Below are 12140 nucleotides of genomic sequence, written 5' to 3'. Positions count from 1 at the left end.
GAAAAGAGCTCCATATATCGCTTATTTGACTCGATGTCGCCAAGGCCTGCAAACAACACAAGCGCACTTGGAAAGGCTGTTGCAAAGAGTTCTGCGAGATAAAGAAGTGGCCAACAGATACTTCACTACAGTGTGTGTGAGGCTGCTGCTGGAGAGCAAAGAAAAGAAAATAAGGGAGTTTATTCAAGGTAAGATTAATGCGGACTGTGGAATGCTTATGTTCCTTTACTCCATATTTAGATGCTGACTCCGGTTAATGTTTTAAAATACAGCTTCTGATTGGAGGAGCAGATTCCTAAACCAGTTTTCATTTCAGCTGGTGAATTAGTGGCTCAAACAGACAGTGACTGAACAGTATGTTGTGGCAGCTAAATCATGGTGACTGCAGTTTTCATGGGCTAAGAGAAAAGGAAGGTAGTTTGACCTCACTTGGCCTAAAAAGTTTGGCTAAATCACATCTAAGTTAGGCTAAATCATGGGGCATCTGCCCCGTGGAAGAAGCATGGATACCTTTAATTATTTTAGATCTACTGATAAATGATAAATTAAGTTGCAGCAGGCAGACCTTGGTACAGAACCCGTGGTTGTACCTTGGAAGATATGGGGAGTAGTAGTAGTAAGGGATATTGGCAATAGGAAGTGTAAGGGATATTTGCACCAGGAAGACAACTCTATCAGAAAAGGGTCACTTAAACTATTTCTGTGTTCTTTATACACATACCTGACTTAATGAAATACATCAGAAATTTGGAGTCGGTTCTCACTCCTGGAGCATATAGTGCTGCATATTAAATGTGCCTGAATAGGCTGGAATTAACATGAGAACTTACATTTACTGGCATTCAAGTTCTGGTAGAAGATTCAGTGACCAGGAAGGAGTTAAAGCCCTCACCTTGGCCTGACAGCAGGCAGCTATTTCTGGGCGCTCTAGAAGAGCAGTTGGCGGCGCGGCGCGCAGGCTGCTGGCAGATGTGAGCCGCAGCCTCTGCCGCGCGGCGCTGGGAACGTGAAACCGATGAATGGCCAGAGATCTGGTCACGCTGCATTAACTTGGCTGCATCAGCTTGGCTGCATCACTCATCCTGTAGTTTGTAGATAAATATGAATGTTGTGACTATGCGTACTGGACCAAGGTGGGTCTGGGAAATGGTACACATGGGTCTTCATGATATTTTCGCCACTTATTCCCATTTCAGCATCCGACAACTTTGCGTGCGCCGGTTCCTGCTGGCGGCTGTTGCAGGGATTGTTCTGGGTGTTATCTCTGTGGGTGGCTGGGAAGGAGGCAGAAGAGCTGGTACCGCAGAGGAAGTGATTAACACGGTATCAAGCAGAGTGTTTTGACCATATGCTTTGCTAAATGTGTTCTGTGTGCTTTTCCTTTAACCCTTGCATTTATTTCAAATGTTCATGCCTGTGTTTCCCTTACTGGGGCATGGGCAAACCAGAGCGGCAGTGCTGCCAGGCTAGAAGTGAGAAGTAGAGTCTCGGCTCTTCTTTCCAGAAAACCCATCAGAAATAAGGTTTTTAACTTAACTGAACGTTCTTGCTCTTTTTAATCAGATTTCCAGAAACTCACAGCAGCAGATGATAAAACAGCCCAAGTTGAGGATTTTCTTCAGTTCCTCTATGGGGCTATGGCTCAGGACGCCATATGGCAGAATGCCAGTGAGGAGCAGCTTCAGGATGCACAATTAGCGATAGAACGCAGCGTGATGAATCGGATTTTCAAACTTGCATTCTACCCTAATCAGGATGGAGATATTTTGCGTGACCAGTAAGTTAATGTAATTGGAAGTACCTGGTTTCTCTTTTGCGGTCGGCGCGGACGGAAGCTGCGCAGTCTTCGTGTGACAGACTTGACCAAGACAGCCGCACCATACAGACTCATGTGTTCTTTCAGAATGTTTTGTAAAAGAGCAATGAAGTGCTTTAGCATCATGTGCGAAAGTTTGTGTTTGCAACAAACTGCTAGAACAGAATAGAATTATCCGTGTAATGCCTTGGGCTGCAGACTTTCAGATCTGCTGGTGTCTGTGCTGAGAGAATGACCCAGGCCTGCTTCAGCACTGCTCCTGGTTTTGGTACAGCGTTCCCCATGCACTTCGGGTTTTGGGCTCTGTGCTCTAGAACATACGCTGTGCGGTTGTACTTGGCTGTATGGCAAAATCCCCTGCACCCCTATTGACCTGCTGTCCATTAGCTGTGGGACCATTGTGATTATATACATCCCTGAAGATCTCTCTTGTAGTATCACACTTAGTGGGAACTGCCGTGGGACTGCTGGCTGCTGCTTACTTTTCCCTCCTGTCCTTTGTGTTTGTTCGCAGGGTCCTCCACGAGCACATACAGAGGTTATCTAAAGTGGTGACCGCAAACCACAAAGCGCTGCAGATACCCGAGGTAACGACTTCTCCTTCTCGGCTTTGCTTGTGTTCAGGATGGGGAGAGGGTCGGTGTTTTACACGTAGAAGCGTTGCTTTTCTGTCTGTGACAGCTGACACCCTGCAGCAGGAACACCCTGTACCCGTGCTTTGGTATCTCCCACTGATCATTCCAAACGTTTTCTTTTCTGAGTTTGATACTTCTGTCTGGATAGTAAGATTTAAGAATTAATACCACAGGGCACTAAAATGCAGTAACTTTCTGATAATTTGCTTCAAAGACGAGATTTGAACCCTTTATGGTTCTGATGTGATTTGTATGCCGTGGCTGGGGTTTCCAGCTGCCACGTTGGCTTTCAGAACCAGCCAGCCTCAGTGGAACCTCTGCAGACCTGTGAATTCGCCCAGTGCTTTCACTTTGCTCATGGTTAACAGGATAACTAAAAGCAGGTTGGTAGCCTTGAGAAGCCTGTCAGGGACGGGACGTTTGCAGCCGTCCCCGTTGTGCGTGCAGCCGTCCTTGTTCTCAGTTCAGCACTTGAACGGTGTGGCTGAGATCAGTGCATGTTCCTGATGCTGCTGGTGCAGGAGACTGAGCTGTACAGCTCTGCCTTCAGCTGGAACCGTGTGCTGGGAAAGTTGGGGAGAAGCACGGGCTAATTATATTAATTGCACGTGGAGTGCTGGCTCCTTGTAGTTTTCACTATAACACAGCAGGAAGCCGCCTTCATCGTGAGTGCAACGTAACCGTCCTGGCGTAGCGCTTCCCGTTGCTCCGGGGCCTCGCTCCTGCCCGCGCGTCTCCGGTGCTTCAGATCCCCGTGTAGCTCGGACAAACAAGAGCTGGCAGCGTGGTGTGTTCTTTTTCCAGGTGTATCTCCGGGAGGCACCGTGGCCATCTGCACAGTCTGAAATCCGCACAATAAGCGCTTATAAAACCCCCCGAGACAAAGTACAGTGTATCCTGCGAATGTGTTCAACCATCATGAACCTGCTTAGTCTGGCAAATGAAGATTCAGTACCTGGGGCAGATGATTTTGTTCCCGTTCTGGTCTTTGTCCTCATAAAGGTGAGTTCTTTTACAAAGATCACAAACCCCAGCTGATTTTTGTAATAAACAAGCAAATTCTAGGAAGAAACAGAATGTATTTGGGTAACTGGGAGCATGCCAGACTGAAAACCAGATCCCATTCAGCCGGTTCAAGCAAACATCAGCAACCTGATCACAGTTACGGGTTCTGACCCCAAGCAGGCTCTGCCTGGCCCCCGGGAGCTCGGGGGGTGGGCGTTGTGAGCGTGTCCAGCAGCATCCATGGGCTGTGCCCGCTCGGGGTGTCCTCCGGGACCCACGTCCGCACTGGGACCTTGTGTTGCTCACCTTGTCTGACACACGAGCGTTTGGAGGATGGTCTGTCACGTGTAAGATGCTGAAACAATTGGCTTTTCCGCGTGTTGAAATCCTCCGTTACTTTTGTAGATAGTGCCGGTGTTACCCTTATTTTCTTGGCCTGCTGGTTGTTTTTCCTTGTTGGAAATATGCTCCTTTCGTCAAGTCTGATTCCTTCGGAGCGTGTGAGGTGGGGGAGGTCTGGATAGCCAGTCACTGCCCCACAGATACGTTACGTGATAACGTGTTACAAACCCGTGAGGGTCGCCGCAGGAATAGAACTGTATTTCTGTTCTGTATCTCGTAACATTTCACGTTCAGCTTTGCAAACGAGCTGTGAGTTTCTCTTTCTTATTTAACCCTCAGGCCAATCCACCTTGCTTGCTGTCCACTGTTCAGTACATCAGTAGTTTCTATGCCAACTGTTTGTCTGGAGAAGAATCGTACTGGTGGATGCAGTTCACGGCAGCCGTTGAATTCATTAAAACTATTGACGATCGCAAGTAGCTGAAAGCGCACCCGGCTGGGCAGACTGTTAGCAGAAGAGCACGTGAGAATGTACAACAGCGCAAAAGCTAAAGAAGGGACGTTCCTTGTATAATACTGTACAGAACTGAGGCATTTTAAAACACACCTTTACTAATCAAATTAATTTAACAGATTTTCCTCTTCTCTTTGGTTGCGTTTTTCTCCCCTGTAGTTACTGGCACTCAAAAGGGACCACAGTTTTCAGGTATTTTGGAATCTCAAAGCATGCAGAAAATTCTTCATGCTTTTTCCACCACCCCTTTCCCGAATTCTTACTCACGTGAATAATTCACCTCATTTAATTTCTAATGGAAAACTGAAACAAGAAGAATCAGGGCAACACTTAGTATACTTTGTAGCTTAATACACCTTTTATTAATAAACACCAGCCACACTGAAAGTTTGTAGTAGCTGACGTCAGTTATCAATTATATTTCACCTAAATTTAAAACCTGAGAGGACAGTGTAAATATTATATAACTATATTTAATGCATTGCGATTATCCTTGGACTCCTTATCCTTTGAATAAACAAGCGAAGCCTCTCTGACCTCTAACAGGTGTGACATACTGGGTTTTGGTGATGAAAGGACTTCTCGAAAGGCTGAGATGAAAAAAGGGCAAACTGAACTATTTATTAAAATGTAATTAAGATTATTGAAATTTCTAAAACTGGAATTTATAGTAGACAGGGCTTAGTAGATAGCTAGACACTTTTTGGCTAGGGCATTAGGGTGTTAAAGGTTCGGGTATATGGAGGAGAGGGACTGTAAGTTACAATAGATACGTCTAATATAAAAAAGGAGAAATAAAATACCTTAGTGTAATATTTTTTTCTGAAGTATTGTGTATACTGTACAAACCCCAGAGATCCTTAACAGAACCTTGGACTGTAATATATATTTTGATTAGTGACATTAAATACATATGCCAGGGGTTTCAGTGAATGTTTTTACTAATGTTCTTCGTGTTGTCTGCTATGCAGCAGTGCAAGTTTTACTGTTCATATAAAGTATTTTAAAATAGAACACTGTTCTTTATGAAACATATCATGGCATCGGTTCAGGGTGTTTTATAGATTTCTCGCCCCACCTTTCCCTTAAACTGACAATTAGCAATTGAAAGAGGTTTTGATGCACAACACCACATGGATTTTTCATGAGTGCACCGGTCTGAGCGATGGCCGGTGGTTGTTTTCTGTATATAAGCGCTTACTGTTCTTTTTTAGCCGGAACTACGGTGGAAAAGGACAGTGAGCACGGAACTTTTCATGTCAGTATTGTTCTTGCTGTCCTAGAGTGTTGGTTGCACTTCTGCCAGGGGGATGTGTTAATGGGACTTGGTGTCTGTGAATGGCAAAGAGAACAAAACCTCGCATTCTTTTCGAAGTGAGTGTGCATTTTGATGATTAAAACCTGTAAGCAATGAGTACTTGGGAAAATTGTTTGGATAACTGAAATTAGAGCAATTCATGTGAAGTATCAAGTGCTTGATTGGCCCTGCTACTTGTCAAGGCATAATTAAAGAAACTCACTTGTCATTCAGGACAGCACTTTTGCCAAACTAATCACAGGCGAGAGGGTGGGATGGTAACTCTTTTCTTGTATTGATAGCCTTTCTCCTCTAGAAGAGACTCGATTGTGTGGAGGAGCAATAGTCAGCAGAAACAAGATCCTCCCGATCTGCCTTACTGTGGTAACGCAGCCCGTGTCGCATCGCAATATTCCAGTTCTTCAGCCTTGGTGGGGTTTTGGTGCTGAACACCTAACTCGGTACGGCAGGCACAGCCCTGACCAATAACACTCAGCAGCAAAGCACAAATATGCCCTTGAAGATATGGCTAGATCATATCTCAAAGCAATATAAGTTTAATTATGTTGAAGTGTCCTGTAATATTTCATTATGACTTGAATATCTGAGATGTTAAGAAAGTTGTATGAAAGTTGCTGTAGTGCTGCAGTTGGGTTTTAGGCGAGGACAGTGTTGTACAGTCCCTGAAAGAGGCACGAAGACCCTGGAGTTGGTGATTCCCCTGCACGTTGCTGCTGTTTGCAGACCTGGCAAGCGGGATTCGATCTCTTGGATTTGCTCTCATGGAAAGTGCAAGAACCATTTCCTTCACCATTTTTATCACTTTGGTTTTTTGCATAGAGAAATACTTAAAAGAATTGGAGTCTTTATGATCATTATTATTACTATTGAGTTATTTTTAAACCCCTAAGTGTTTCAGTGAGCCCCAGATGAGCTGAGAGTCTTCGTAGCAAGATGGTCCTTTGCTTCTTTTCTTCAACCTAATCTGAAAGTCCTTTATGTAGTCTTGGTAGATGTAGTTAGAGAATTAGGTTTTCGAAATAATTTAAAACCTCATTGTAATGTTCTCTTCCTACTTTCCCCTGGTGTCCCGTAACGTTTAGTTTTAAAATGATAACTTACCTGGATAGGAAGTGACGTTGTTAGGTTTTGGTGTGCAATAGTGAAGGTGAAAAGGCAGCGTGTAAAGGACCAAAAGTAGCAGAACTGTTGCCAAAAGGTGCCAGCCAACCACGTACCTGTTGCTGTAAACTCGGTGCTTTCTGTTAATTAAATTCCTTCAGCCGCCGAAGGGCGAATGGAACGTTTTGGGGCGGCCGTGGGGAGCGGTCGGACCCGGGGCTGCCGCTGCCCCCGCGCTGGGGTCGGCGGCTCCAGCAGCTGCAGCCCCGCTGGTGGCTCCGTGTCCGTCCCCGTCCCGCGGGCCGCGGTTCCCGCTGCCGGGCAGAGCCGGGAGGGGAAAGCGATGGGTTTGCGTCCCTAGGAGATTCCTTTTTGCTCCCGAGATTTCTCTTTAATGCTTTTTTAAATCCTTTTTTAAGGAGAATTGGGATGTGTGTGACCTATTAAACATTTGAGTTGAAAAGTTTTTGTTTAGGAGACCTTATACTACCAAATGCTGAATGTAACTGCCATAAATTTCAGGAAAAAAAGCCACGAACGTGATCTTGTTACCTGTAGGTGCGTTTCTAGTGAGCACGGTGTTGGTTCGTGTCGCTTGAACATGTTGATGCTCTGCAGCCAGGTCCTCACGGCGGTTTGGGCACCGGCTGCCGCGGTGGTGCTGGTGCGGACGGGCGGTGGTGCTGGTGCGGACGGGCGGTGGTGCTGGTGCGGACAGGCGGTGGTGCTGGTGCGGACGGGCAGCCGCAGGGCCGGCCCAGCGCGCTGTTCGCAGGGCGGGCTGTGGCCGCGGTGCCCGTGGCAGCGGAAGCAGTGGGAACGGGGGAGAATTCTCCAATCTGGGCACCGGCCAGTGACTCGGTTGAGCCTGCACTACTTGAGAATTAACCTCTGCTGAGTTAGTAGTGTGTGTTCTGTACCTTTTAATTGTGCTTTACCTCTATTTAAAAGCTTTGTACTGCCTCTCCTCTTTGAAACTGGTAAAGCCTTTATAAATCTAAATTAATGAGCTTGCACAATCTTGTATACAGGAAACCCATCTTGTCTCTAACGTGATTATTAATGTATTATTCTGTAAAAACTTATTAAAAGGAGAGCAGTTTAACCGCCTGGGTTTCACGTGTCTGCCTTGTCCCATGCGCTCGCGGTTGCTGGCCATGGCGTTGCAAGCGGGAGCAGCTGCCCGTGGTTCCATTTCGTGTCGCTGCTGGGTTGAACCTCAGACCGTTTTCCACACGGGCACCAACAGCTCACGGGGAGCGGGCGCTGGCACAAAGAAACAAGATGGGGAGCTGCCTGCTGGACACAGAGCTTTTCAGTTACCCGTCTTGAATCGTGTGGCTTGGCTGTCCGGGCAGCTTGAGAGAAGAAAACGTGTCCCTGTGCCACGGCGCTGGGGAAGGTGCCCCGCGCTGGGGAAGGTGCCCCACGCTGGGGCAGCTGCCAGGACCCCGGCGGCTCCTACGCTGAGCGCTGCTCAATGCCTTGACGGGAGCACTTGAGTCCAACAGTACCAGGTTTCGGTTGTTTCTTCAGAAGCGTTCGCAGCAGCGGGACCGCGGTGGCGGCCGTGCGGCCGTCCCGGTGCTGCTGCACGGGGCAGCGAGCGCAGCAGCAGGACCGGGTCGCTGCGCGGCGGTGCGGTGCTGCCGTGAGCTCTGTCCCTGCAGTGTTATTGACCTTGATTCTCTCTCATTTGCATCCAGCATTTTTCATCCTCTGGAATATGGTGTTTGGGGACCTTTCCATCATTAAGTGGATTTACAGCAATTTCCTTATGTGTTTTCTCCAAGGGATTCTGTTATGAGAGGCACATTAAATCTCCATTAATACCTCATTATCCGACTGATAAGATTACCATGATAATGAGGCAGAAATTCTAATTGTTTCACTTCTTATTGTGCCTTTCATTAAATCATATACCTGGAAGTTGCCGTCGCAGAGGGGAGCTCCAGCCTGCGGCCCTCGGGAGGTGAACCCCTCCCCGCGCGCCCTGCTCCTGTCCCCAGTGCTTGAGGTCCGTGCGGGCCTTGGCTCCTGCGCCTCCTGCCATGGCTTCTGCTCCACAGCCAGGTGTCGGGGCCCAGGGCTGTGGGTGAGCTGTGCTGGGGAGCGTGTTTTTTGGGGGAGCGTGTTCCGCGTGGCCCCGTGCACATGCTGTGGTTTTACAAGCCGCTCTCTCCCGAGGGCGTTGAGGCGCAGGGTGTGCAGCCTCCTTCAGCGCTGTTACAGCCCATCAGGTCAATGATCCATGAACTCAAAAGTCTCTAAGCAGGAGCAATTATTGTCTATCATGTGTCAAAGGCACCCGTAGTGACCCCGATAGATGGAGCCATTATGGCCTGTTGAGTCAACGATCCGTGAACGGGAGTCCCTGGGAGCAGAGCTCTGGACAGGCCCCTCCAGCACCGTCAGTCGGTCCTGTCCCTCACCAGGGGCTGAGGGATGCACAGGGTGCCCGACAGGGCTGGATTTGGGGTGTGGGGAGCACAGATGCTGCCAGCTCCTGCATCCAACCCTCAACATCCCGCTGGGCTGGGGGACCAGCCCCCCAGGGCTGATCAGCTCCTGCCACCCTGGGGCATGTGCACGATCCCCTGTGATGAGCACAACCTGGGCCTGGGAGGGGTGACACCTTTGTGGGGCTGTGTCTGTCACAGCCTTGTCTTGGCCACCAGCCCGTGGTCAGCCTCACTGGGAAACGCTGCAGGGGACCGCGTGGCACCAGATCCAGCTCCCCCTGGGGGGGCGAGCCCTCCCCGTGCACAGCGCTGTTCCTTGGGCTCGGCTGCGCGCTGGTGTCACCTCACCCCGCAGGCAGGGCTCGCCAGGACGGGGACAGCAGCAGCTCCTGCTTTGGGCACACAGCAGGGTCGGGCATGGACCCCCGGCAGGGCCGTGGGCCGGGTGCATGTGGCGCTGGGGGACGTGTGTCCCTGGCGTTCCATCCATCCACCTCTGCAGCAAAAAAATAACGTTATCCTGTACAAGTGGACTTCATTAGGCTCCTCCTGCGCTAACGAGGCAATGTCTCCATAGTAACTGGCACATGTGGAGAGCAGGAGGTGCAGGGGACAGGGAGACAAAGCCTGTGCGGCAGCGGTGGGCAGACTTGCGGCACAACCCGCGCCACCCCACAGTGCTGCTTGGCTGGGGGCGATGCCCCTTGGGCCCCACTGGCATTGGCACCGCACCCGCCCCGGCCACGCTGCTCCCCGAGGAGCCGGGCACAGCCCTGGTGTGCAGCACGTCTGGTGCTCGGGGCATCAACCCCGGCCGTGCAGCAGCAGGGCCATTGCTGCTGTGGGACAGGCGGCTTTTGGCACCAGCCGCGGAGCTGGAGCATGACCATGGGTCCGGGACAGCGTGACCGTGGGTCCGGGACAGGGTGACCATGGTTGGGCAGCGCTGCAGCACCTGGGCCGGGCAGCTGTGTGCGGGCAGCGGGTGCGTTGCGGGCAGCGGGTCCCTGCCCTGCCTGCCACTGCCAGCCCCGCCAGCAGCGCAGCCACTTAACCACAGCGCCAGCACAGTCGTTGGGCTGGGGTTAATCAACATTCATTCATGTTTCCAAGTGTAAATTGAGCATTTGTTTAATTATGTGTAAGTAGCAATACATTCTGGCCATTATCTAAATCACTATTTTATTTCCTGGATGTGGTTTCATAATGCTGGGTTTGTGCTCCAACCTCTGCATCATTAACAGAGAAGAGTTAATGAATATAAAAGCGTAAAGGCTAATTACACTTTAATTTACAATCATGGTCTCATTTTGGGACCACATGAAATCTGTTTTGAAAACAATTAAAAAAAAAAAAAGCCCAGTGAAGGTCTGGTGAGTAGAAGGGTTTTGGCACAAAGCGGATGGTGCCGGTGGCCGCCGGGCCCATTGCGGCGCGGCCGCTCGGCACTGGTGGGGCCAGGGCTGCCCGTGGCTCCCGGGAGGGGGCCGGGTCCCTCTGTCCTTGTGGCCCCATGGGGTGACAGCCCGGGCTGGCGGCAGGAACCCCCAGGGTCGGTGCTGCTGTGGTGACGGTGCTGAGGGATGGAAATTGGAGCCTGAGAGTGCAGTTCACCTGAAGGAGACAAAGATTTATTGGGCTGCAGATGTTGAAAGCAAAATTCAGCAAGACTGCTGACTCGAGCACTTTGCGGTATTTACAATTACTGGGGATCTAATAGCTTTCCAGCGAGCAGGGTGCAGCAAGAGCAGGTACCGGTGCCCGGCTGTTACAGGGGATGGTATCTGAAATCAAAGCTCCCGGTGGGAGAGGTGATGGCGAGTGGTTTCAGGCTCTGGTCTGCTGTGCTGTCTGCAGGGGTTGCTCTGAGCAGCAGAGATTGGGCAGCCTCAGGTGCCACGTTTGCCGTCATGGTAGCTCAGCTCCCTGCGGGCTGCGGCAGGGCAGAACCCGGCTCTGTCCCCACCACCAGCAGTCGCCCATGGCAGAGGCCGCGGCTTCGTCCGAGGAGCTCCCTGTGGCTCTGGGGACTCATCTGGCACAGCCTCTGTGGGTGCTCAGCACCAAAACGGGAGCGCTGACAGCTGCCGTGGGACGCTGATCTCGACAGGGTGCAGGAGGTGGTGGCCGCGCCGTCCCCTGCCTGGCGGCTGCTGGTGAGTGCCTGCCCAGAGCCAAGTGCTTATCGAGCGGCTGCTCGGCTTCCCTGCCCAGGGCAGCAAATACGGCAACAGCTGCTGCTGCATTCGCCCCAGCTGTGCTGTCTGTGCCCACATCCGTCATGGTCAGCCCTGCTGCCCGCTGCCCGCCCATCCCTGCCCGGGTCCTGGGGCAGACGGCCCGCTGGTGCTGGCTCCAGGCCCCGGGATCCCCTCCCAGCTCCTGCCGCAGGTCCCGCGTGGGATTTGGTGCTGAGGTGTCGACCGGGCCCTGCCGGCACGGCGGGAGCAGGGCTGGGGCTGGAGCAGGTGCTGTGCACTGGGGGGGTGTGCACACACGGGTGCTCCTGTGTTTTGCAGTGGGTGAATATCTGTTTGTATTTCCTTTATTGTTCTGATTCCCTCAAAAATGAAATAAAAGCCGCGTGCTGACTGCAGGAGGGAGCGGTGGCCTCGGCGCGAGAGGCTCATTCTCTCCGCCGGGCTGGCTGCCTGCAGCTGGCAGACGAAATAAATCTCCTCGGGAAAACCACTTTGCTCACACAATTTCAATCCAGCAGGGCATAGTGGCATCACTCACTTCTTGTTTTATTTAGCTGATAATCTTTTATTGGGCCAGTCGAGCCCTGTGGAAGCGCAGTCAGTGCCGTCCCCCGCTGCCGTGGTGCTCGCAGCCGGAGCTCACCGGGCCGACCGGGAGGGCAGCGATGCCCACGGTGAATCTCCCGCCGGGCCAGTTTGGGCAGCACCGCAGCCGTGCCGGATGTGTCCCCTGCGCGGGTCCCTGG

The 12140-nt window shown here is 51.2% G+C and overlaps 1 protein-coding gene across 15 annotated transcripts in view; it reads left to right on the top strand.

The window, feature by feature from the left end:
• The window catches only part of GAPVD1 (GTPase activating protein and VPS9 domains 1), a 29392-nt gene extending 21556 nt beyond the window's left edge, over positions 1-7836 (top strand). For all 15 annotated transcript variants that reach the window (XM_065035385.1, XM_065035383.1, XM_065035379.1 and 12 more), the window contains 5 exons: positions 1-188; positions 1564-1777; positions 2331-2403; positions 3256-3453; positions 4138-7836. In XM_065035385.1, coding sequence (XP_064891457.1) covers positions 1-188; positions 1564-1777; positions 2331-2403; positions 3256-3453; positions 4138-4278 — 814 coding nt within the window. In that variant the 3' untranslated portion in view covers positions 4279-7836. The remainder of the gene's footprint in view (positions 189-1563; positions 1778-2330; positions 2404-3255; positions 3454-4137) is intronic.
• Positions 7837-12140: the final 4304 nt, after the last annotated feature.

This window comes from Columba livia, chromosome 19 (genome assembly GCF_036013475.1).
Source record: "Columba livia isolate bColLiv1 breed racing homer chromosome 19, bColLiv1.pat.W.v2, whole genome shotgun sequence".
Classification (NCBI taxonomy): Eukaryota; Metazoa; Chordata; class Aves; order Columbiformes; family Columbidae; genus Columba; species Columba livia.
The sequence above is the reverse complement of the archived record's forward strand: the minus strand, read 5'-3'. Positions and strand labels throughout refer to the sequence as shown.